The sequence below is a fragment of the Parasteatoda tepidariorum genome, chromosome 8, assembly GCF_982258835.1.
Source record: "Parasteatoda tepidariorum strain Cologne lab strain chromosome 8, Ptep-v5.0, whole genome shotgun sequence".
NCBI classification, from domain to species: domain Eukaryota; kingdom Metazoa; phylum Arthropoda; class Arachnida; order Araneae; family Theridiidae; genus Parasteatoda; species Parasteatoda tepidariorum.
Window position 1 is genome coordinate 45,325,950 of NC_141762.1, and position 27,362 is coordinate 45,353,311.

General features: G+C 26.0%; 2 protein-coding genes across 4 annotated transcripts in view; one reads left to right on the forward strand and one right to left on the reverse strand.

Annotated features, from left to right (window-relative positions):
- LOC107449120 (leucine-rich repeat flightless-interacting protein 2) overlaps positions 1 to 2,255 on the reverse strand; it is a 67,704-nt gene extending 65,449 nt beyond the window's left edge. The window contains exon 1 of the mRNA XM_087150201.1: positions 1,950 to 2,255. The gene's annotated coding sequence lies outside the window, so the exon portion shown is untranslated. The remainder of the gene's footprint in view (positions 1 to 1,949) is intronic.
- A 247-nt stretch (positions 2,256 to 2,502) lies between these two features.
- LOC107449129 (uncharacterized) overlaps positions 2,503 to 27,362 on the forward strand; it is a 40,654-nt gene continuing 15,794 nt past the window's right edge. For 2 of the 3 annotated variants that reach the window (XM_043055403.3, XM_043055390.3), the window contains exons 1-13: positions 2,503 to 2,966; positions 4,683 to 4,739; positions 6,575 to 6,694; positions 8,052 to 8,288; positions 10,410 to 10,457; positions 10,973 to 11,128; positions 11,914 to 12,063; positions 12,861 to 13,001; positions 14,610 to 14,808; positions 17,018 to 17,184; positions 18,231 to 18,311; positions 19,256 to 19,399; positions 21,346 to 25,443. In XM_043055403.3, coding sequence (XP_042911337.1) covers positions 2,910 to 2,966; positions 4,683 to 4,739; positions 6,575 to 6,694; positions 8,052 to 8,288; positions 10,410 to 10,457; positions 10,973 to 11,128; positions 11,914 to 12,063; positions 12,861 to 13,001; positions 14,610 to 14,808; positions 17,018 to 17,184; positions 18,231 to 18,311; positions 19,256 to 19,399; positions 21,346 to 25,443 — 5,655 coding nt within the window. In that variant the 5' untranslated portion in view covers positions 2,503 to 2,909. The remainder of the gene's footprint in view (positions 2,967 to 4,682; positions 4,740 to 6,574; positions 6,695 to 8,051; positions 8,289 to 10,409; positions 10,458 to 10,972; positions 11,129 to 11,913; positions 12,064 to 12,860; positions 13,002 to 14,609; positions 14,809 to 17,017; positions 17,185 to 18,230; positions 18,312 to 19,255; positions 19,400 to 21,345; positions 25,444 to 27,362) is intronic. The other variant, XM_043055394.3, reaches the window with a different exon arrangement.

Consider the following 27,362-nt stretch of genomic DNA (forward strand, 5'->3'; position numbering starts at 1 on the left):
AGTTGAAGGGACATTCGTTATAATAACAACAAATAAATAAGCATTTTCATATATGAATAGTAAGATACGAATATATTAAGATATAAATTTGAAAATTTTTTGCAAAAGAATCAGAGTTTTTGTATCACTCAATGGTCAGATCAGTTTCTGTATAACGTACGCTTCTATATTCTACAAGTATAGCAAACATTAAATTAATTGTTTACATAATAAAGAATTAATTGCAGCTAAACTTGAATAATTGCATAGTCAATAGTCAGTCACTTAAATACAAGTATAAAAATCAAGCTAGGTATACCAGCTTAAACTGTCTGCTTACTTAAGAAACTACATTACTTCATATAACATAAGTTGATATAGCTAATATAATAGTTTTATTTGTAGAAAATCATCAGTGAGGTTTTTATTTTGGACATAGCTCAAAATGCTGACTTAATAAAATGGACACAGCCCAAAGTGAATTTTAAAAAATGGACACAGCTCAAAATGCACATTTGAGAAAATGAATGTAACAAAAAATGCACTTTCTTGATATTAAACCAAAATTTTAACGGCTGAACAGGAGATTAAGCTTGCTTTTTATATAATGTTTAATTGTTATGAAAACAAAATCATTACAGTGGCTGACTATAATCACAAATTTAAACTTTTTATTTAATCTCTTCATTTTCAGGTCTCTAAATGACAAAAAGGCATTTTAAAATTGAAATTTCTATTTTTGTTATGTATATAACAACTATTACAAACTTATAACACTCATGGCAACAATTTAAATAGAACTGTAGACCATAATAGTCTTTGAAAAAAACAAGACCAAATTAGAAAAAAAAAATTACTATAAGTGATTTTTGCAAGTAGGCAACTTTAGATAATTCAAATTTATTTTGATAATATTAGTTAATTATAATAAATTTAATTAGTTAATTATAATAAATTTAATTAGTTAATTATAATAATAAAAAATACTCATGAAAGAATTTAGAAAAACAGAATTAAATGATGACCATTTTCTTAAAAATGCATTTCGAGTTATGTCCTAAATGAAAAGCTCACCAACAATTGATTGAAAATTTTAATCCAAGTGACATGCAAAGGATTTAATAAACGATTACAATAATTTTGAATATACAGTCACTGATTATCTAAAAATTTACTTCTGGTGAACAGAATAATGTCATACATAACCAGACATTTAAAAAGCAATTTAATGATTTCTACTTAATAAATAACTAGATCAATAATACCTGTTTCATAACAGGTGAAATATGACATACAGGTGACAATGAACTAATATAGCTGTTTAACTAAAAAATCCTGCATAAATATGCTAAACATAAATATGATAAAATAATTCTAGAACTTATGAATTACTAATGAGCTAAAAATTTTATTATTTATACAAATTTAAGTGTTTTTATTATTGAACACTTATATAAGTTACTTTTACATATTTTATTAATATTAACACTAGGTTTCTTTGGCACTTGCAGTGTCATTAAAACAAAACTCAGACAACCAATTTAATATGTTTTATACATTATCTCGATATAGAGCAAGGTTTGAAATTATTAATGTATTATAGAAATTCAATAAAGAATATTAGGTAAAATTATGAGATTAAGCTAAAAATATCAATTATTAAATAAGTCATGAATTAATAATCTTGCTTTTTCTAATGGTCTATTCTTTTGCTTAATTTTAATATAATATATATACATAATCAGAGTTTGTTGCTTTTATGAGAGGGAAAAAACTAAGTCTGATTTTTAATGCTTTGTTAAACATGAATTTTAAATGTTCATATAACTTCAAGTGTTTAAAAAATTAAGTTGTGAAAAAATTAATTTCGAATAGTAAAGAGATATCACATCTTGTTTATTTCATATCTTAAAATTGTATATAAGAATATAGAAACTTAATAACATGCAATATAACTCAAATATACTCACAAGATCGAGTATTAATTGATGTTTAAGTTAGAATAAAGTTTGTTTAGAAAGTTACTAAGAGACATTTATGGGTTAAAATGTTGGGAGTAAGTTCTTGTTCTACCACCCACGTGTTTTATTTAATTATAAAGCTCTTATTTAAATTCGTATTTATTAGAAACAGATTATTTTTTAAAATTCCTTGTTTTTAAAACAGATATAAGTTGTAAAAGTGCCATGCACAGACATTTTTTTCTTGATTACAGCTAATATCTTATTACATATGTAACATCTGCGGGTAGCAATTCAAAGTCAAAATCATCTTCTGCTAACTGTAAATGGGCAGTTTTGTTTTTCAACGGCGACCGGAAGTTGCCTAATTTATTTTTACACGTAATGAAATGGAAAGTTAAAATGCAAGAATTTAGTTTGATTTCGGAAGTTATTAAATAGTTTCTATCGAAATTTCAGCTTGGATTAAAGCAACATATCTTCGAAAGTTCTTTTCGTTGCATATAAGACAATAATAAAAAAATGAAATAAAAATGAAGTATATAAGTGGGTCTCGATAAATAATCGTAATCGCTTTCGTTTTCGATTCCTTACGACGATTGTTTACTTTTTAATGTGATTGTCATCTGTAATTTTTCACCGTAATTTTATCCCCTCTTTTTTAAATTATATCATTAAATTTTGTCGTCTAACGTAGAATTTGAATTTAATTAATAAAATTTACTTTTAAATTTCTGAAATATTTAAATATTAGATATAAAATCAACCGACTGACGTGTCCCATATATGCGCAAATGTAAAAAAAAAATAATAAAAGCATGAGATAGAGATTAGTGTATGACTAAAATACATTAAATATGTGAAATACAAGGAAATTAATGTATCGGTTTCGAGTACCAATGTCATGGAGGGCCAGTTGAGATTTATTTATCCTACTTGTAATTTTTTAAGTTAAATTAATCCTTAAAAATGTTCAAGCGCCTTCGAGAGCGCATTTCTGAAGAGGCTTCAAAATCTGTTGCTCAGGTATAAACTAAATAATTTGCATAAGTAATTGTTCGTTTAAGCTTGTAACTATTAGCTATTGAAAACTAAGATTATTCATTTGTTAATTAATTTTTAATTCCCGAAATCTATTAATACATTATTAATAAAAACATTGTTTCTTACTTTATCAATAAAAATTGAAATTCGCCATTATAAGATTATACAAGTTATTGTATGAAAATAAAATCTGCTTTAAAAGTAGTTAATGCCAATTAAAATACATTAAATGTAATTTCATGTTTGAAATTTTATTTTCAAGTAGTAGTTATGGTATTTCAAAAACACACCTTAGTATAGTTTAATTTTATTTATATTTATTGCTAGTGTATTTACTACTATAATATCATCTTTGGATTTATTCTCAATGCATCCATATATGAGGCAAGGGCTTCTTTCGGTTCAATACAGGGTGTGTCTCTTGAAATTGAAATTCTGTAAGAAGATGATGTAATGCTAGTGATTTTTTTTTTTTGTAAATTATAATTCTGCATTTGGATTTTCTTTTAAAAAATTAATAGTAATAAAGATTTCCAATATCTAGTTTAGGTAACAATAGTTTATATTGTTAAGGTGTAAATACTCAAATGATCACACCACACATCAGGAAGTTTTGACAATAGTTTCTGTATGATTATATTAATTTTTATTATTTATTTTTTTCTGTTGCTTTAAGAGTTGATGGATATAAAATAAAATACAGTGTGCTATGCATTATCAAATGTTTTTATTAACAGGTCTAAGATCTTTTTGGTAAATGTTTCAATTGTACGTGTTTGTATTGAGATGTTAAATTATATTGCAGTAAAAAAATCAATTATTTTGTGTTATTTAAAATTTTTTTTGTGTTCCTTTTTATAAGTTCAAGTTATTTCTCTTCATGAATTAAAAATTAACAAAAGTATTAATTAATTTGAATTATTTCTCTGACGATTTAACTTATTGTAGCATAATTGGGTTTACTATTAAAATTGTAAGTTGGTGAAAAAGTTTGAAACTTTATAGTCATTAGTATTTTATAATTGATAGGTAATTGTCAAGAATATTTATTCACTAAGAATTTAATTTTAATTTCTAATTTAAGTTTTTCTAAAACAAATGGGCAATTTTTATCTATCTTTTGAGTTGTTTTTCATTTTAAATGAATAACAGTTAGGAACTATTGAAGATAATTATCTAAGTGTTGAATTTATTTAAGATTTTATATTTAGTAATTTTCCAGAGTTCTGTTTATTCTAAATTTTTTCTTCTTCATTTAAACAGTATAATAATAGAAAGAAGTGAATTATATTCAATATATATGTTTTTGTAATATAACTTAGTTTTGTTATTGTGTGCCTACAAAAATTTTCTATTATATTGGTAGAGATCTAGATTACAATGCTTTCTATTAGTTTGCTGTTTTTTTTTGTATTTGCTTATTTTATAAAGCAATTTTATATTTGTTTGCATGTTTTAAAAAAGAAATGCTGTAGGTAGTTTTTGGAATATTTCTACTGATATTTGTTCATGTCAACTAATATTTCCAAAGTATCAAGTAAAAATACCTAAAATATTGTACGAATGAATATATTTTTTTTAAGCGCTCACTTGATCGTGGTGATTATTTCGATAGAAGTACAAAGTACCGAAATGATCCTGTTTCGAAATTTTTTTTTCCTTCAAGACTTACTTTAATTTTATATTTATTTATTTTAGTTGGGTAATAATGCTGCAAAGCCTACAAGTGAAACTGAATCTAAAGCAGTTTCTGAGGTAAGTTAATAATAATTTAATGATAGATAATAAATTCTACAAATCGAATGACAATCATCCATCTAGATTTTATTATTGGGATTTTGTCTTAATAAATTTTTGAAGACTGATTTTGTAAGGTCAGCTTCTAAATTCTTATTTCAAGAATCTTTAGTTGTTGATTGTAAAAATATTGAATTTTTTTCAATATTTATATTTCTATCGCAGTTAGTAAATTTTTGTTGAAGGTCAGAACTTTGTAAAATGTTTGCTTCTGTGAGTTGATATTTTACAAATTAATTATTTTTGTTAATGAGCCATATGAATGGTAGAATTACTGAAAATTAATCTTAAAAACTTATACATGAGAATGTTACAATTTTCTACTATTTGCATAATGTGTTCCATTATGAAATAATGTTTGCTTGAAATGAATAACTTCTGTGGCTTTAAAGTATTTAGAAATTCCAAATCTGAATATTTTCCAACCATTTAAAAGTTTTCAAAAGTTTTTTTAAACATCCATAATTTATCAAACTTTTTTTCTTCTAGCAAATATGCTAGAAATATTTTTGAAAAACTCATTTAAGATTAGTTTTTGTCCAGAAAGTAAATTTCCAGTTGAACTGAATCCTAATTCTTATAATATTGGTAACTTAAAGGCATCTTATATTTTTTCTGTTTTATGGTAAAACACTAACATAATTATATTAAAATAGGTAAATAATTTTAATTAGAGTTAAAATGTGTTGGGAATATTCATTTCTTTAAAGGTTACCGTATTTGTGCTGTCCAATTACAGAACCTGTTTATAGTAATTTTTGAAAAGAATAAATATCCAAAATCTCCAAAAACTTGTTTTCACTTAGTACTTTTTATAGTTTTAATTTCACTTAAATTCAAAATTTAAACTATCTTGTAAAGTTTACTTGTCACATGTTATAGTGAAACACGCTCATGTCATAGTTTTGCATAATTATCTTAAGGCTTTTTATGCAAACTATAGTATTGCCTAAAATATAAGTATATAAGCCCTGTGGTAGAATTCTTTCGAGCTATTTGCGACCAAACTTTCTAGTGCTAATATCTTTCTGCAAGATGCTTTTGAAAATAACAAAGATATATGTTATTAATTTAAAATAACAAAAGTGCTGTGTTTAAAAACAAACAAACTATAATATATATATATATATTTTTTTTTTCTGATTGAGCATGTAATAATTTTTTATTCTAATATTATGGATGATTTTATTGGGGGGAGCACGGACAAATTATTTCCTTCTTTGAATTTTGTAAGTAATCATCACGATAAAAAATAATTAAAAATCCTAAAATCCATGGTAATAATTACAGAAAAAATATTGACGAAATCACGCGAAACGGTCTCCTGAAATGCGTGTTTTGTTTCGAGTTTAGGTTTTTGTAATAGATAATATCGTATAAAAATATCGGATTTAAAAACAATGGAGAAACTGCAAAAAGTTCGATAGAATTATTGCCTTAAAAAGTAAATACTCAAATGCACGATTTGAGTTTTCCATATTGTTTGAAATATATCGCAATATTTAAAAACCTTGTGAAAATTAATATCATTAACTGTCTAAAATATAATCGAAACATTACATCAATTTATGATATTATCTATGTGAAAAGGTGATTATCTAAATGCATGATTCAAGTATTACGTGTAAATTTCTGTAGAGAAGAAAATTAAGCATTTTTGCTTTTCAAAAGAAAAATCTTTCTGCAAAAACTATGTAACGTTCTGTGACAAAGTCGCCATGCCACCACAGGGAATATAAGTTTCCTTGCAATATTTTAATATGGTAAATTTACTCCTTTGTTGTAAATTTTAGGATTTAATAACTCTCAGTGAAAGTTCTGCTGTTGTTGTGCCTCATACAAGTGCTCAACAGTTTAGCATCGGAGAAGATGATGATGGTTCTATGAGTGAACAAAGTACTCCTCAAAGAAATGTGAGTTTTTTTTAAAAATTACATTGGTGAAATTATAGCACAATTTTGTTTGCTTTAAGTAGTTGATAAACAATTTTCATTTTCAAAGCGTTTTATTATAATTTTTTTTTAATTTACTGAAGTTTTAAGTTACTAAAAATTTTTTAAATGTTTAATAAATTTAATAGACTTATATATGAATAAATCAGGGCTGATTGTGCTCCGAAAAAAATCAGGATTTCCAGATTTTTCGCTAACAGTGATCCGGAGATCAAAGGTTCAGGCGTTTAAAAAAATCATTGATCACATCATTGAAGGTTCCGGAAATCAAATTTTCAAAGGTGGAGCTTAAAAACACAGTTTATTTTATTTGTTTGTAAGTGAGAACCAGATACTTTGTAAGCTTATATTCATGATTAATATTCATTTTTTATCAGTAAATAGTTATTATAATCTTAAACTCGAGAAAGAAAGACATATTTGTAAATTTTAATTACTTCTCCAGCTCATCATAGGTATGTGTAAATAGTATAGGTATATGTGAAATTTTAAATATATTTTAAGTAAACTAAGAAATATTGAGAAAAAGGAAGAAAAACACCTTGTTTAAATTTTTTTCTAATTTTTCAATTTAACTTTTTTTTTTTTAACTCAAGAAATTTTCCGGAATTTTAACTTGGGCTCACAATCACCCCTGATAAATTAACTATAAACTAATTCATAAATGTGTTAATCATGATGAAATTTTTTATTATTTATAATTAAAAATTAGTTGAATTATGTATATAAAATTAATGTTTTTTCTTTTAATTATTCTATTTATATCTAAATTTCTATGATTTAAAAAAAATCAATTAGAAATTAATAATGTGCCTGTAATTAATGATGTGTTATTTAAATGATTCAGAATAAAAACTTTGCATCTTTATCTATGAAAGGAATTCCTCCTGCCATTTGTCTGTAGTAGTGGTTGTGACTATGCTTATGAGGTTTAACTATTTCAATTAGGGGTATTGGATCAGCAAGAGAAAGGGAATTAGGGAAATCAGAAAGGGAACATTGCCTCTTTAAAATGCGCTATTTTTCGTTTCCATGGCAGCAGATAGCCTCAGACTAAGTTGTGAGAGGAGTAGGAGTTCTTTCTATTTAAAAATTAGAGATTTTGCATTCTATAAATTTTGTTACAAAATTGAAATGCTGTTTCAAAAGTTTAAGCATTTTTATATTCTAATTAAAATAATTAATAATTTATATTTTAAGAAATTGTTGCTCTTAGTTTTATTGTAAATACTAAGATGTATTTTATATTATAAAAAGTTTATGATTAAATCATTAAGTATGGAGGCAGTTTGTTTATTTAACTGGTTTTTGTTTACAGGTTGATGTTACAAATGGCTCTGTCTCAGGAGGCAAAGACCATACACCTGCTGGTGATACTAGTTTTTCTCAAGAATATCGTCCTAAAAGGCTAAGTTATGTACCACAGTCTGATATTGAAAGTGAAAGAGAAGATCCTCCTACATTAAATCTTGAAGGAATATCAAAGGAGCAGCTCTTAAGTGTTATAGACCTTTTAAAAGCTAGAACATATAAATATAAAAATAAATATTCTGAAGTGAGTTGTATTATGTTTTTAATTTTCTTTTTTACTTTATTTTACTTATTCATGTCAATTTCAAATAGTGTCAAAAGCACTTATTATTACTTGGGATTAAGATGTGTTTGATGATGAGACTTTGGTACATTAACATTTTGTGAAGCTTGTAGTGTTAAATAAATAATTGTTACAAAAAATAAAAATATTTGTTTTAGATTTTTAGATTTTTTTGTTGTTGTCATTCTCAGGGGCAGTATTAGATTGCAAAACATCTGTCATTTCTGTGATAACTTATGTGTGTTGATCTGCAAAAATTGTTTCCTTTTGCTGTTTGCAATGAACTTTGTCAAATCTCAACTGAAGTATATATTTATGATATTATCAATGAACTAAGTTAGCATTCAGATTCCAAATGTAATGACTATATTTTATTTATAACTATTTATGTTAACAATTAATATCTATTTATAACTTATTGTTTATTTATATTTGATAATAACTTTGAGGACTGATCTTGTGCCTATTTTCTGTTATGTGTTGATCAATTATGAAAGTAGCAATCATGATTGTGATGAAAAGCTGATATGTACAGTATTTGTCCTGATACCATAATCATGGGGGTTGCAGTGGCCCAATTTTTGAGGTGATTGAAATTAAATTACGCAGTCGCAATAGTTCTCTAAATTATAACACATAAGAAAAAAAATTTTCTTATCTATCCTAAATTCTAGAAAAAAAATTCATAATTTTTATCTTTTTCTATTTTTTAACTTTAAGGAATTTAAATTGTTAATTTGTGAAAATTTTCTTTATTTTTCTGAAATATCAAGGACAAATTATTTAGAGGGTTCAATATCAAATTTTTTAGGGTGATATATACCTGCCCCAATCATAACAGAAGAGGTTAAAATAAAAGAAGTAATCTGAGCTGATGATGGAAACCATGAAATAACATGGTTACTTCATAGTCAATATTTTAGCAGTTTGTATCTTGTAAGGATGTTTGCATATGTTATGAGAGTCGAAAAAACTAGATTTTTTCAAGGACACTGAAGAGCTGTCATAACTACCTACTTTGCCTCCTATGGGAGAAATTAATTAAAAAAAAATCTCATTTTCAAACAAAATTTTGAAATTTTTTTTAATGCTGATTTCAGAGTATAATTATAAATAATATCAATATAATTAATAATAATAATCAAATTCATTTCTAGTAAAATTATTAATATAATGAATAAAGTAATTATGCCTAACAATAATAAAATTATTTTATTTCTGTTTTCTTTAATTGTTCATAAAAACTTTAAAAAATATTAGATATTAATAGTTATTTTAAAAATTGTATCTATATTCAACATCAAGATGGTTTAATCTGTATAAAGTGTAATACTTTTGCTGATTTTCATTTAATAAATTAGGCATTCCAAAGTTGCCTCACTTCAGGTTTTGACTTAGTGACAAAGAGCAGTGACCAAAGACTTAGTGACCAGTTGTGCAGTCATATTTTTAAAATATATATATATATATATATATATATATATATATATATATATATATATATTTTCTGCTCTACATTGCAATTTAAGCAAGATATTAAAGGATACCAATTATCTGTTTAACTTTAAATGTGATTCAACACACTTTTTTCCTTTTTCAAAACAATAACTTCTCGCAAAATTTGTTTTCAAATCTTATCTAACTTGTAAGAAGGTTTACAATACTATTTTTCTGTGAAAGGATTTGCTGTAATTAATATTTCCTATATCTAATTTATTATATTAGAAAAATAGAAATATTTTCATGTTATTTAATTTGTATTTTTAGCAATACATGGATAAACTGTACTTTCTAGAAATTTTTTTGTAAATGTAAAACTTTATAAAAATAATGATTTATTTCATTTCTATTGAAAACTTGCTTTTTTTTTTAAGGAAAGGAATTTATCTGGCTCGGTTAAATTTCTTATTTGACTGCTTATTACATTGCTTACTTTGCAGTTACATTGCTTATTTACATTGCTTAAATTTGCATATTTGAATTTTTATTCTTTTCATAAAAATTTTATTCTTTTTGAAAATATTTTATGTGTTTTATACCTTATCAAAATCTGTTTTGCTGAATGTTTTTGATTATTTGTAGGTTGTAAATAATTTTAAGGAGTTGAGGGATGAGAAGACAAAAATTGAGGTAAGACTTGTCTTTATGAAAGGGTAAGCCACCCTTGAAAAATTTTTTAGCAGAGCTTTGCTTATATTATATATATTAAAATAAACTAAAATAAGATTTACATATTTTTAAAGATTTGGTATCAAAGGAGTAAAAAAAATTTTTTTTTTTAATTAGGAAGAATATATGTATATACTAAAAATCTATGTATACTAAGAATCTATGTATACTAAATTCTTACTACCTTTAAGTTGGTTTGCTTTTTGCAGCTAAGCAAGTAATATTTTGCTTGATCTTTAGCTCTGCATATATTTTGAATTCATATTTTTTATTATCATGTAAATGCAGTTAAAATGCTAGCACATAGTCTTTTACGCATGCTAATTATATGATCTTATTTCTTAATGATATAAATAGCTTATTTATAAATTTTTTTTGTTGTTTAAATATATTTGTCTTAACATAAACAAACAAAATTTTATGTAACCATATTTCTATATCCTTTAAATTGACTTAATTTCTATTTTATTCAAAAGAAAACTCTCATTGACACTCAAGATAAAGGATCCAGGCGTATTGCAGAACTTAGAGAGCAATGTCAACTGGAGCAAAAAGCTAAAGCTCATCTTGAAGCTAATCTTAGGTTAATGTTAGAGGAAAAAGATAACAGAATATCTGTTCTGGAAACACAGGTAATTTTATTCTTGTTGTTACTTTGGTTTTGTAGTTCAACTGAAGAAAAATGTTATTCTATATTATGGAATGTCATATTCATGTTTAATAAATAAATACTGATTTAAAAGAAATTACAAATAATTTTTATAGTGCACTTACATTCCTAATGTTGAAGGAAAAGGATACTGTTAAAAATTGAAACAGATTTATAAATTAATTCCAATAATGATTCTGCTAGACTTTAGAAACTGCAGGTCCTTAAGAACCATGTCTTCGAGATTTCTGCGCCCTTCCCCCCCATAAAAATGGATTCACATACATAAAACTTAAACTTAATATTTTTAAAATTTCTTTGTTTAAAACATTTTTATTAATGGAATTTACCTTAGTGAGTTAATATTCATTAAAAATCTAGATAATTACATAGAAATTTAAATTTTTAAATTTAAATCCGATGGATGCTTCCTTTTTTATTTGTATAATAAAGGAATAATTTTGACTATAATTCAAATAGATTTAAATGATTTTTTGTGTTGGTATTTTATTAATTTTATGCTGATTTACAAGAAACGAGTTTATTATTGATTTCTTTAACATTAAATTTTTTCATGGACAAATCTCTTTATCAATTGTACAGTCACCATTTATGTGAAAGCAGTTTTGGAGCCTAACTTAAATCTTGTTTTTAGTATTTATTCTGGGAAAAAAACAGTGAAATGATTCATACTAATTGTGGTTCTTTACTTATTTATTTGTTAACAAATTGAAATTTACCTAACTGGCACATTTATTTTCATCTTAGATAAATCTTTTGAAAGACACTAATAAGACTGATGATTCAAGTGGCCTGCAAGAAAATGTGCAACAAACATTAGAAGGTTCAAATGGAGATTTACTAACTGGTGACATTGTTCTATTGCCTGGTCAAGAAAAATCTGCTCTCCATGAAAAGGTAATGAATTCTTATTGTATGTTTTTATTTCAATGTTTATATGTTTAGACAAGACTTGTTTTTCATTAAGTTTTTTTTAAGCAGACAATGAACTGTGCAAGATTTATAAACAACCTGATATTATTAAATACATAAAAATAAATAGAATGAATTGGATGGTCCACGTGATTCGAATGAGTGATGACAATCCTATAAAAAAGATACTGCTTTTTAGACCCACTGGAACAAGAAAGCAGGGAAGGCCGCGGTTGAGATGGGCTGACTCAGTGGAGTCTGATTTTCTCGCAATTAATGAAAAGAATTGGAGATCAAAGGTGAATCAGAAGTCGTCATGGAGAAATCTTCAGAGGAAGGCATTGGCTCACATTGGGCTGTCTAGCCAACTATGGTGATGATGATGATTATTGTAAAAAATTAGTGAATATTTTTAGTTACATAAGTTTCACCTACCTTATATATGCAAATTTTGCCATATTTGCATATATAAGGTAGTCTGCATATTAATTTTTGCATATTAATATTTGCATATATAAGGTAGTCTATATAAGTTATATAAGGTTGCTTCGTCTGACTGATAGGGTCGCAGAAAAATATAAATTCATGAGGATTGTGTTGTAGATTGACTCTAGAAATTCTACTACTAGGCTTAGATATATAAAGATAAAAATGTATGGTATTATGTTATATTCTTATTGTATGTCAGGGATTTATGAAGAAATAAGCTGTGTATAAATATGTTGATATTAATTCTTTCATAATAAAAGTAATTTCATTTTACTTTTTATTTATCATTCTAGTTGGAAAGGTTAGATCATCAATACAACCAAGCAAAAAAAACTATTACAGCTCAAACTGAACAAATAGCTCTACTAAGGAAACAAAATGAAAATCTTTCTCAGGAACTTGAAGAAAAAGTCAAAAGAGTGAATGAGTTAGAGGTATGTGCTATTAAATATTACTGTGATGCAAAATTCAGTTAAAAATATACTGGAGTTTTGATCAATGCAGATACATATTTTCAAGGGACTGTGACTGTTCATAAATAGAGACTTGTATTCATCTTATATTTGTGTCTCCAGTTTTATTCTTGGAGATGAAATTTTAAATCTTCTGTCAAAAATCGATTTTATTATAATTACTGCTATTTTTTTTTCTAATTGTTTTAACGTTTCATGTTTATCCTTCACATTTTTTGTCTAGTTTTGAAAATAAATAAAATATTTAAAATTATGTTCTTTATGTATCAATTAAAGGAGATTGATGTTGATAAGTAAACAGCAGCCGGTTTTTAAAAAGGCACCATAACTAAGATTTATATCAGTAAAAAAATAATGATATATAATATAATATTCTCTAAAGTTAACAAGGTGAAAATGAGACATGCAATAAATGAACTGTTAATGATACTTTTTAAACTAATTGTTTTAAAAATTTGAATAATAATCTTAATACATTTTTTAAAAATTCAATTTGAAAGTTGTTTTTTTAAAATTTAACTAAAGAGTGTGTTACAGAATAAAATCAAAAGATTTTTGTTGTTAATTATTCATAAAAAAGACGTCTGAGTAAAAACTGTGCAGCTATATTTTTGTTTTCCTGAAATTAAAATTCATAAAATTTCATTGCTTCCTTATTTATATTAAAAACTTTTTTTATTATTGTTATTCAGTCAAAAAAATCATAGAATATCTATAAAGGTTCAAAAAGTATATTCTAGCTATTTTAGATTTGATAATGATATGTTATCACATTTTATTTCTCATACCAACAATTATTTTTCAATGATAAAAATCTAGTTTTTATTGTAATAAAAGTTATTACAATAAAAACTTAACTATTCTTTTCTTAGTAATGAAGTTTACAGCCTACTTTTGCTTATTCTGGCTGATGGCTGGAAAGACGAAACTGAAAATTTGAAATTAAGGAAAATCCAAAAATGTTTCTTTTTCTTTTTTTTTTTTTTTTTTTTTTTTTTTTTTTAAACTTTATATCTATAATTAAAAGTTATATCAGAACCTTATATGATGTTGAGAATAATATTAATGAAACATATAATAATTTCAATTTCATGATGTGCAATGTCTTTAAATTTGCTATTTTGTGTTTTTTAAATCCTATTTATTTTGCTATTACCCGAGTACACCTGTTTAAATATCTCACGAAGATTTTGGTTTCATGACCTTGGATTACTAGTGATCCAAAATTTCAAAACTAAAGCAGAACCACAGAGCTACTGGTTATCTTGAACCAATGGTGATCCATGATCACGCATTATCATAGGACCTGGTTCTGTTATCATGGGATCGCTTTATCTTTTCTTATGGAGTGAAAGCTCTTGTTTGATTATTAATGTTAAAACGTAATAACAAAAGGAAAATTTCTCATAATTTTTTTTAAAACTATTTATTTTTTAAAATTTAAGTCAAGCACATATAAATTATAAATTGGAAATGTTATGAGTAATTGGAAATGTACAGTTTTTCATAATGTTTCCTAGAATGATAAATGTGACACTATTTCAAAATTTCCTGTTATTGCTTTTTTAGGATCAGCAGGTAGTAATAAAAGCAGAGCATGAGGTTATTCTAAATAGTATGCAAATTCGCTTGGAGGAATTAGAAAAGCAGCAGGAAGAAAGTGCGATGTCAATGGCTGAAACAAAGAGAAATATGCATGAAGAGCTTGAATTAAAGGAAAAGCAGCTTGTGAAAGCTAAAAAAGAATCTAGTCAGTATCAATCTGCAGGTATTAAATACCATACTTGACATAATTTACTTAATAACATGTTAAAAACAAATATTTTAAATTAAAAATTGCTTACATGTTAAGTTTTAAATTTACTTGGATATTTTATTTTATTTGCTTTTTTGGAAACCAGATTAAATCAGATTGTGTATTCTTATTAAATATTTGGCATTTGGCAAAAACTACGGTTTTGTAGTAATGAGTAAAATAAATTTTGAATTAAAGCCAGATAACTTCTATATTAAATTTGTAAAACTTAGTAGCCTCTCACACCAATTCCATCTATGTGGTTGAAATTTCTTTCAACTGAATGAAAAAAAAATTTTTTTTGTACAAATTTTGATTAATTTAATTTTTTTTCATTTTGCCTATCATTTATTTAATGAAACCTTTTCTAACAGTCTTCGGAAAAATTTATAGACTTTTTTTGAAACTTTTATATCTTATGTTTAATAATGAAAGACAAATGTGAATTTTAAATTCATGTAATACATTGGCTGCTACTGAGATTTGTGTGAATGTGTAATTTGTTGCTGGCCCTAGACAACGAATTTTTCAAAGTTAAGGATGAAAAATAACTAGGATTAGTAATTGTTATTTGGACATCTATTATGAAAGTTATGTTTTTGACTTTTTTTTAAAACTTTTATATCTTATGTTTAATAATGAAAGACAAATGTGAATTTTACATGCATGTAATACATTGGCTGCTACTGAGATTTGTGTGAATGTGTAATTTGTTGCTGGCCCTAGAGAATGAATTTTTCAAAGTTAAGGAAGAAAAATGACTAGGAGGAGTAATTGTTATTTGGACATCTATTATGAAAGTTATGTTTTTGACAGCACTAAGTGACGTAAACGAAATGAAATTTTATTGGATCTATGTGATTCAAACTGGGAGATCTTTTTTAAGAATATATGCTGTTAAAGCCTATGGGTCCATATCATTTTAAGGACACTTATTTCAGCCAACACCATCTCTTCATTGCTATTATTGGTTGATTTCTTGTCTTGAAAAATCTTAATGAAGTATGCTAGGGCCTGTAAGAAAAAAAAATAGTGTAGTCCACCATTTATTACCATAAAACATGACACTTCAAAAGAGGGTTTTGTTCTCGGATAATACAAAATCCCTACTCTACTAAGGATGCAAAAGTATCCATTCATCACTTTGGATGGGCGGGATTCATTCACCTGTCCTACAATCTTCATGTAGCCTCTTCAGATTTGAAGTTTTTCATCAAATTAAAGTCAACACTATACTGTTGGAACAATACTTTTGAAGCAATGAATAAGTTCACGGTGATTTAGCTAGACTTTAGTTATTAATGGTCTTTAGGACCCAAGACTTCCATATTTCTTTTTTTTTTTTTTTTTTTACTAAAAGCAGTTCGTATTTAAATTATTACTCAACCTCTTTATCCATCTATTATTACTCTAATTCATAATATTTTATCGATTAACTGGGATCTGGCCAGGCCAAATTTACTACCATTTAGTGATACTTTCACAAGTTGAACTTCGGGAAAAATAGTAGTTTCACAAAATACTTTTTCTTAAAATTTTATTTTTGTATCCCTTAAGAAACGATAAATCCATATTTTTATCATATTTTTGTGTTGATTTATTAATATAATTTTTAATTTTCGCAAAATAGGTACCTCTCAGAAAAACCTAGACAGACCCCTGATTAATAGACAAAACAAAGAATTTCAAATCTAGAAGAGTTATATTTGAATAATCAAGGCTTTAAATTAGGGCTGATCAAACAACTGTTTCTGTGCTGGAAAATGATGTGTTATCTGTATGATTTTTTTGTATTTGACAGGATATAGCTTGTAAGTGGAATCACTGAGTGCAGCAGACAGTCTTAAGAAAGTCCTTAAATTTCTTAACTCAATTTTTTTGCAGGATTATTTCTTGAAATTAATTTTTTTCTTAAATTAAATGCCGGAATAAGAACAGAAATACGTGGAAAATAAAAATAAGCATGTAATTTGCTATGCTATTTTATGTTTCAATATTTTTCCTTCTATGTTTTTTCTTTTTACCATAGAGCTTCTGTTTGTAATAGAGCTTGTTGAAATGTTTTTCAGGATATACCCAGAGTTCATATGTATTTTTATGTACCTGAAAATATATGTGTGTATTTTTCAGTTTAAGTTTTATTTTATTTATTGTATATATATGAATTAAAAATGAATTTTAGTTGAACTTGAGAAGCAGAAATTAGCAGATCTACAAAAACAATATGAAGATAAATTAAGTGAATTGCAGAGGCAGCTCGAATCAACTGAAAAGACACTAGAGGATGAAAAGCAAAATCTAATGCAAGAACTTGCTCGAGGAAAAACTGCTGCTATTGCTTTAATGCAGGTAAAAGAATTCATTACAATTACTACAAGCATTACATGATTATGATGTATTGCTTGTAGTAAATGTAAAATGTCAATTCACTTACTCAAGTATTTATAATTTATAAGTGCTCTTGTCTATTTTGTTAATGTTGCAAATGATTTTCTTTTTTAGCTTTATCATGCAAATTAGATACAGAATTGACACTTCTGTCTTTTAAACTATGCTTACAATCCTATTCGAAGAATTCTAGCTTAAAGAACAGTCTAAAAATGATGGTGTTTTAAGTTAATTTGATAACGTTCTTTGATAAAACAAGCAAACAAAAATTATTAAATAAAGAAAATAAATGACAATGAGTGACAGAATAGTTTTTATCTAATATGGAATTGCCATGTATTTTATTACGAGCATAAATATTCAAATGTGTTATCATTTGAGCTGTTGGTTTTGTTATCAAACTAATAAACTATTTTAGTTTATTATTTTTTAACTCATTTAATTAATAGTTTTTTTTAATTTATTAAACAACTATTTTAGTTTAACTATTAAGCAACTATTTTAATAATTTTAAATAGTTGCTATTCACGTGTTTGATTTTTTTAAATTAAATTACAAGATGTGTTATAGTTAATTAATGAAACATTATGAATTTGTAAATAAGTGTGTTTTTGTATTTGTATATTTATCAATGTTAATTAAATTGTAAATTTGCCATATTTTTTGCCATATGTTAATTTATAATAAAAATGTTAATTTATAATAAAAAGGTTCCTGCAATAGCTCATTGGGGGAATAAAAACCCTGGGTCACACAATTTCATGACCAATGACATAACCATGGCAATATGGTACATATAAGTTTCAGATAAGTTGGTATCCATTGTTCTGCAGCCTGATGTGCTACAAGCTGCCACTAAGGTTCAAACCCTAGTCCTTCATGATAGCTTGGTGACTTTAACCAATTAACCTTCTCAATTGTATTAAATTATGATAGTACATTGATTTCTTATCTATAAACGCTTATAAGTATGCCATTATTTTAAATTTTCTAATTTTTTTTTGTAGAAAGATTGCGCTAAAAAAATATCAGCTGTTGAAGAGGAATGGAAAGCTAAACTACTTGAATTCCAGTCACAAAAGTCTCAAGTGAGTGTATCTTACTTTGAATGCTCTTTGTATTGTATTGAATGCACTTTGTAAAATATTTATTGTATCATTATAATCATACACATTTTTCCTGTAAGTTTATTTTTGCTCTAATCATGTATATTGTGAGACAAAAGCAATTCAATATTTTCTTAGATAAGTAGCTCTTGTTAGTATTTTTCTGTAGTTGTTTGGTATTTCAGATTTCAACAAATTTTGCAATTAAATTTTTTTAGTTGTAATGCTTTCTATAAAGTATATTCTATTACTTTTAAAGGGATTAAGAGCATGATAATAAAAATGTACAAAGGCAACAGTCAATATCAATTAAGTTAGACGTTAAAATTAACTTTGTAAATTAACTAAAGTTAATTTTATTTTAAATTTTTTTCCAATCAGCACTATCATTTTCTATTTTTACTAAACCATAGCTTCTCCAAAGTTTTCTAAATAATGTGATCTGTTTATAATAATGTGAGGGCCTTCCAATTTATGTCTGTTGCTTTTCTGATTTCATCTGACAATCTTGTTTTTAATCCATAGAAAAAAAGGTATGTTTATTCAGAGGAAGAACGTTTTTGTGTCTGATTTTGTAACCTAAAATATTGTCTGCACTTATTAATTAGCATATTTGAAATCGTTTTTTATTGTGTGCATTGTACAGTAATTTTGGCTCTAACCATTATATAGCGTAAGTTTAGTTTGAAGCATATCTGAATCATTTGTTTTTTAAATGTTTCATAGCAAATGCTTTGAAGTCTAGCCAAGCAAAATTTTTTTTTAATGTTTAAAAATTGGATGATTCAGTGTATCTGTATATTTTCTACCTTAAATTTCTCTGTTTTTATTTACTTTATGTATCTATTTTGTGATTTGAATATGTAATGAATATGAATCTTATGAAATGTCAACTCTTACTACATTTTGTTTTGTTGCTTTTATAGGGAGAAGAAGAGAAAAAGGGTTTTCTGGAAATTCAAGACAAATTGAATCTTGCTGAAACTCAAGTTCAAGAATTAAATTCTTTAGTAAAGCAGTTAGAAAATGAAAATGGATCTTTGAGAAGTGCTTCAGAAAAACTTAAAACAGTAATTATATGAATTTTTAAAAAAAATAAATATTACTTAAAATTTAGATGCATTAAAATTCTCCTAAATATTTGAGTGTTAATACTTTTTTATGAAAATAGTATTTTTAATTTTTCAAATGTATATAAACAAGTAGTTCATTGTATATAAAAATGTATCTGAACAAGTGGTCATTATTTTAGTTGGTTAATAATTTATTATTTTTGGAAAATTGCTAATATTAATTTTATGACCCCAAAAAGATTTTTAAAATCACTTCTAAATATTTAATTAAAAAAAATAATAATAAATATCTGTAGTTTTTTACTAAAAACTAAAATATTTTTTAGCTTGAATCTGTAATTTGATGTTGTAGAATGGATAAATGTTTCTAAGGGGCATTGGGTGTTAATGCATTTAGACTTTATTTAAAAATTAAAAATTTTTAGGTTAATGATTTTGAGTGCTAGCTTGGCTTTATCCTTTTGTTGCCCTTGAAGAATCTAAACATTTTTTAAAACTTTTTACCGAGGACATTAAAATCTACTTAATAATATTTTTTTTAAAATTTTTCTTATTAAACATTCAACCAATAAATCATTCAGAAAAAATTATATGGGGATTTAGCTGAAACCCTAGGTGTGTGTTGGTCCTTTTAAAAACTATTTTTTTTTTATGGATCTTCAAATAAATGGATGATATTGTTTGAATCTTAAATTGGAAGAAATTTTTTTTTCTTATTTTTTTAAAGGAAATTTTCTTCCTTTTTACAATGTTTCTATTATGTTACGTTTCTATAATACATTGTCTATTTTTAGTAGTCGTTGGACGTAAAATGAGTTAAAGAATAATATGCACAATTTTAGACTTAGTAAAAATATTTTAAGCATTTATCAATGGAATAGGGAAGAAATTATGAATAAAATATTTATCTGTTTCAATTTTAAATAAGGAAGAGAATTAGCTTAAATATTTATCAGTTTAGATTTCAAATAATGTAAGTATCTATTTCTTTTAATTCACAATCTTGTTCTTTTTTTATACTTCATAACTAATACATAAATAAATTGTTTATTGTATTATTATTATTATTTTTTTCTTGTAAGACATTCTTTGGATTCAATTATTCAATTTTTACAGATAAATTGACTGTACGTATATAAAACAATGTTTAAATAAAACGAATAAAAAATAAATAACAAACAAGGAAATAATTTATTAAAAATTTAAAAAATTATATTTGAATAGATAATCACTTTAAGGTTTCAGTACTGGATCATTTTCTAGATCTTCAAGTCTATTATTTAAATATCATGATATAACTCCTTTGTGACTGTAATTTTCAAGAAAACTGCCAAATATGGGGAAAATTTTTTATTCATACAAATCATGAATGAATTGCACCTAGTTTTACATTACAACATGATATTTCAGCTCAAGATGTTTTCCTATATAGTAACATAAGTAAAACTGGTTTTGACAGATTTCTATGTACAGAACTGTTGGATACGCTGGGTACCGTCATCCAGTATGTAAATTAAAGAAAAATTACTTATGAGTATTATACATAGATTTTATTTACTTATTTAGTGTGTCTTTTTTGAATGCTGCAACTGGAAACATCATGAGTAGAACGAAACTTAGCTCTTAAGTTTTGACACAGATGGTAAAGAACTGGTTACTTTTGACTGAAGAATGCATTGATGCACATCTCAATATGTTATAATTACACAAGTCTCTTCATCTCCAAGTTGCCTTTAGATCCATATGCATTCAGACATATTTTTTTTATAAGCTGTAGAAAAAAAAAGCTTGAAGATTTCATATGAAATAATAATATTCAAATGTAGAAAAATTAGCTTAAATTTATAGCTAGCAGAATAAAACAGCTTAGACTTTTCATTTTGACTAGTAAAATTATGCTTTCCTGTCTTTAAATCTTCTAAAGTATTTTCATTTTTCAACAGGAGTGTGACAACAGAAATGCTGAAAATGAAAAACTGCAGACCAATCATGCTGATTTAGAATATTTAAGGAAGCAGGAATGCTTAAATTATGAAAATAAAATAAATGAATTGAGTATACAACTTAAAAATTCGTATGACCAAGTCCGCACATTGGAGCTTAAAGAAAAACAATATATTGACTGTTCTTCCCTTTTAAAAGATGAGTTAAATGAAAAGAATCTTGTTATTAGTGGACATGAAAAACAAGAATGTGAATTTAACTTTAAAACCAATGAATTAGAAAATGAAATAAAAATGTTAAATTCAAAGCTAAAAGAATTTCAGTTGAAAGAGAATTCTAAACTTAAAGAAATTCATCAGTTACAAGAATGTATTAAACAACTTCAATCCAAAGAAAATATTGCAAATGAGAATTTATTAATGTGTAAAAAGGAACTTCAAGAATTGAGAAGAGAAAAACAAGAGTTAGTTTTAAGCAATGCGTCATTAAACAGTGAAGTTATGGAACTGCAGAGTTTGTTGCAACAAAGTGAAGAAAATAGGCACAAGCTAGAAACAATAATTCACCAGGCTGAAATAGAAATTCAAGATTTAAGTGCTACTTTTGATGGAAAACTGGAATATTTTCTCCAATTAGAAAAAGACATTTCTACCATTGAGAATGGTATTGCATTATTTGAAAAAGAGCATTCAGATTTCAGGAAAGTTATTACTTCTTTTGAATTAGCTTTTGAAAAACTGATTAAAAATTACAATGATTTTCAAATTCATTCACACAATGATTCAAAATGCTGCAATACAACACTTAATTTATCACAGTCCAAATTTGATTGTCTTGAAGATACTGTGATATTTGAAGAGTTGGGAAATCAGTCAGTTACTTGTGACAGTACTAGTACTGATTTCTCCAAATTTTCTGAATTAAAAAGTGTAAAAGAAAGTCAGAAAAGTGTAGAGAATAAGACAGACAGTGAAAAACAAAGTTTATTAGAAGACCTTGTTAAAGAAAATTCTGATTTAAGAAAAGAACTGCACCATATTAAAGAACTTTCAGATTGTCATAATTCAGAATGTACTAAAAATACAGCAGAGCTTCAAAAAGCACTTGATAATTTATGTGAAGAACGTAATAATCTTAGCTTAGTTTTGCAAAGTATTGATACACAATTTAATGAAATGAATTCTAGCACATTTTTAAAGCCAACCAGCAGACAAAAACCTGAAATTTATGTAGATGTAGCTGAAGACAAAAACAAATTGAACATTCCTGAAGTTAATTTCTTAGAATTGAATTCTAAAGTACGGTCAGAAATTGAGGCTCTGTCTTCTCAAACTGAGTTGATTAATCGTGAACTGAAAATTCTTAGAGAGCAGTTTAATGCTTCTCAAATTGCTTTTTCTGAAAACGTCGCACATCTAAATTCTAAACTTTTAAGTAGAACTGAGCTGTTGCTACGAGTGAAAGAAGAATTGGATGATGTTCTGGAAACTTCTGAAAGTCTAAAAAAGATGTTGGAAGACAAAGACAAGCAGTTAAATGAGTCTAAAGAAGCCTTCTTGTGCAATGAAAAGGAGAAAAAAGAACTTGAAAATAAACTTAAACTCATAAAAGATAAGTACATTAAAAAGGAACTTGAACTGAAACAAGCTCATAATGTACAACTCTGTGATTTAAAAAATCAAACTAAAGATACTATCGATCGTTTAAATAAAGAATTAGCAAAAGCTACCACAGTTCTTGATAAGAAAGAAGAAGAATTTTCACTCAAGCTTAAATCTGTCAAAGATGACTATAATTGTGAAATAAATAAACTTGCTAAGAGTTTCAATGGAGTTTCTTTGTTTCAGAACATATGTGAAAATCTATCAGCTACTGAATCTGACTTTGAAAATAGAATTTCAGACAAACTTTTGCTCTTTGACTTGTATTTTCCAAAAATAGAATGTATGCAATCCAAATTAACAAAGATTAAGTCAAAACTGGAACAGAAAGATCTATTAATAAATGAACTTATGATGCAGGTTAATTCAGTAAATAAACAAATATTAGATATCAAAGAATATGAAACCGGTTTAAGGAAATTGAAGGAGGATGAAATTTCTACGCTAAAAGAAAAATATGAAGCTGTTGTGAAGAATTCAGAAACATTTCATATCATAGAGAATGAGAAACGATTGCTTGAATCTTGTTTAGCCGAAAAACAGTCTGAACTTGAAAAAGAAGTAAATAAGAATGCTGCACTCTCTTCTGCTCTAAACAGCTCTGAAACTAATATTCAAGATAGCTCTTCTCAAGTTCATAAATTGAAAGAAGATTGTGCATCCTTAGAAAATAAGTTGGCAATTTTATCTGGTGTTGTTTCAGAAAAAGACAAACTAATTGCTAGTCTAGAAAGTAAGAATGTCTTGACAGAAAAAGAGTTATCACATTTAACTTCCAGTGTTTTTGAAAAAGACAAATTCGTTGCTCATTTAGAAAATAAAAATGCATCTGAATTGAAAGAGTCATATGATGCAATTTTAGGTTTCTCAAATATGTTTGCTTTAAAATCTGAAACATGTTTAAACAACATTACAACTTCTATTAGTTTAACAGAGGAAAAATTAAAAGCTTTTGAAATTCAAATACCAAAATATATAGAAAAGGTAAAATCTTTAGAAGAGTCTGTATTTCTTTATCAAAGTTACATTAATAGTTGGTCACAGGAAATAGAAAAGTGCTTAAATTTTCTTCAATTAGGTTCCGTAGAGCTGCCATCAGAAATAACACAAGACAGATACAGTTGCAATAATTTTAATACTTTGATTTACTTTTTAGAAAAAAAAATCGACTCATTTAATAAAGAATATATAAAGTCCTATAATGTGCATGCAGAAACTGTAAACAAGCTAAAAGAGATTGAAAGGGATTTATACGAAAAAAATTCCCTACTTTCATCTATGATTTCTTATGAAGAGTTTGAAAAGTGTGAACTCAAATATCGTGATGATATGCAGGAACTTAATAATAAATTTAATTCTGAAATTAAAGATTTAAAAAGCACAATTAGCAAGCTTGAAAAAGATGTTACCACTCGTGTTATTGAAATAGAAAAAAAGGAAGCCATTATTATGGAACTGCAGTCATTTAATTCCCAAATTGCTCTAATGGTACCTATTAGTGATTTAGATGTATGTAAGAAACGAGAAGAGGAAGTTACAGATTTCAATAATAAGCTTACTACCGAAATAAAAGATTTAAAAAATGAAATAGCAACCTTATTGGCAAGTGTCAAAGAAAGGGACATTATAATTAAAGAATTAGAAAATAAAACCAATCAAATGACTTCAATGATTTCAGTTAGCGAGCTTGAAAAATGCAGAGAGAAGTGTCAAGAAGAAATTGCAGAAGTTACTAGTAAATCCAATTCTGAAAGACAAAATTTAGTGGATATTATTTCAAAACTTGAAGAAGAAATAGCTTCTCACGTGTGTGCATTAAGTGTTAAAGAAGATTTAATTAAAGATTTAGAAGTTAAAGTTAGTCAGGTGTCTTTAATGATATCTGGGGAAGATTTTGAAAAATTTAAGCTAGTGAAAGAGGATGAAATTGAAGCATTGAACCACAAATATAAGACTGAAATTCTTGGATTGAAGACTAATATTAACAAACTTGAAGGAGACGTAGCTAACTATATCACTGAGTTAGAGAAGAAAAGTGATGCGGTGCACAATTGTGAGATGAAGGTTTCTCAGTTATCATCTAACATTCCTGAAGAAGAATTTGAAAACTACAAACGAAATACCACTGTTATGCTTGATGAATTAAAAGAAACACATAGTGGTGAAATTCAGGCACTAAAGGCAGAGACAGAAAGACTTCATTCTGAAATAGTTAGGCTTAGATCAACTAATACGGAAAAAGACACAGCTATTCAGGAACTGTTTAATATTTCTCTCCAATTAAATTCTATAATATGTGTAGATAAGTATGAAGAAAGTGGGGACATGTTAAAAGATTTGAATGTTATTTTGCTTAATATGAAAAAGAAAGTTTCTCAATTTCTAAAAACAATTGAGGACAAGGAGATTCAAATTCAACAAATTTTAATTGAACAGGTATGATTAAAAAATATGCTAAGCCTTTATTGATTAAATAGATTTTCTTTTGACTTATATTAAGTGCAGTTTTGGTTTTATATGTTTTTTTTTGTGCTTTTTTAAATTGATAAAGATTTTAAAAGAACTTGACTTATATATTAACTAGTTAGAAATTTCATTGTTAATATGGCATTTATATGCTTTGGTTTATTTTTAAATATGTACTAGTTAATATTGTTGTAATGAAAATTGACAAACTATATGTCTCTTTTCATTTAATATTTACTTCTGTTATCAGAACTCACCGCTCAATGTATCTTATCTCATAAATTAATTAATATAAAAAATTTCTGTTTAATAGGCTTACTTTTTGACTATTTAAAAATAACATGTATTTAGGTTTACTTTCTGCTAAAATTTAGAAATCAAGTCAATGAATTACTTACCAAAATCTACTTTAGCATTTAAAAGTATGAGAGTATTATAATATCCTAAAAACATGAGCAGCATATTCTGTATCCTAGTTTTAAATCCTAAATATACAACTTATCAAATTCCTTACACTGAATCAGTTGCTTGTTGAGTAATGACTAGGTCTTTAGAGAAAGGAAGGGTTAGTCATAGGCATCATTTACATGATTATTTGGAAAAAATAAACTTTTTTTCTTTGACTAGTGTACACAGTGATGTATACACCATCTATGCTAGTTACTATGTTACTCCTCCAGGTTTATTTAGTTATAGTGTTAATCTACATTCGTTATGTATACGATATATGTATTTTAAAACAAAGTAATGAAAAAGAGCAGAAGAAAATGAGACAAATCTCTAACGTTAAACATTGATTCAAAATCCAAGGATCTTGGAAAAAGCCTTAAATTACTAGTGTCATAATTATTTAAAAACGACATACTTGGTAATTAGTGTGTACACTATAAGGTTACTGATCATTAAATTAGATTAGGAATTAAAGTAGCAATTTAATTTAAAATCATAACTTCTGAACATTATACAAATGTGCAGTATATAGTTCATCAATTTCTAGTGATAGACATTTAAAATATCTTAGTTATTATAAAACTATAATTTGTTAAAATTTTTCTCCAAATTTTGTTTTAAAACACTTTTTAAAATTTTTTTATATGTATACAAATATATGTTTATAAAAAAACAAAGTTGAAAGTGCTTAAAGAAATTTAATTTTTGACTTCTTTTTGTTTAACCTTAATTCTATTTTATTATTAGAATTAGTTAAAATTTATTTAAAAAAATGTTTTTATCTTCGTTCTGCATCTAAAGGCCAACAAATTTTGTTGCATTTGTTAGCAAAGTTGCAAGTTACGTTCAAATTCTAGGTTTAAAATTTATTAAAAATGAGGAACTAAACAGTAACATCTTAATCAATAATAATATTGCTTTATAAATATCAAAGTAAAAATATCTAAAAGTAACAACATAATTAAATTCTACCTTTAGTGGGCTTTTAAATTAAGCTCTTGACACACATACTGAAATTTTTAGACATCATAATGCGTCTAAATATTTTCTTGAACAAGAAATGATGTGTTGCATTTTATTTGGCTATAGGTAGGATAAATTTTTTCCAATATTGGGGCAGTCCTTGACATATATTCGTATTTCTTATGTATGATTACATATTTTACAGTCCTTGAGAAAAAGGAAAAAAGTGGTAGTGCTTTGTTTTCAGTCAGCTTTTAAAGCAAATAAAACTGCATGACACACTCGTTTCTGCCACAACTGCTAATTAACTTTTTTTCAGAATCAAATGTTACTTTATTACATAGAACTGTTATGAAAATATATTCACTGCTCTTATGATATATTTATTACCAATTATTATTATCATTATTATTTTTATTTTTCAAGGACTGTACAAACACTGCTACTATCTTATGTGTAATTTTATTGTTTCATCA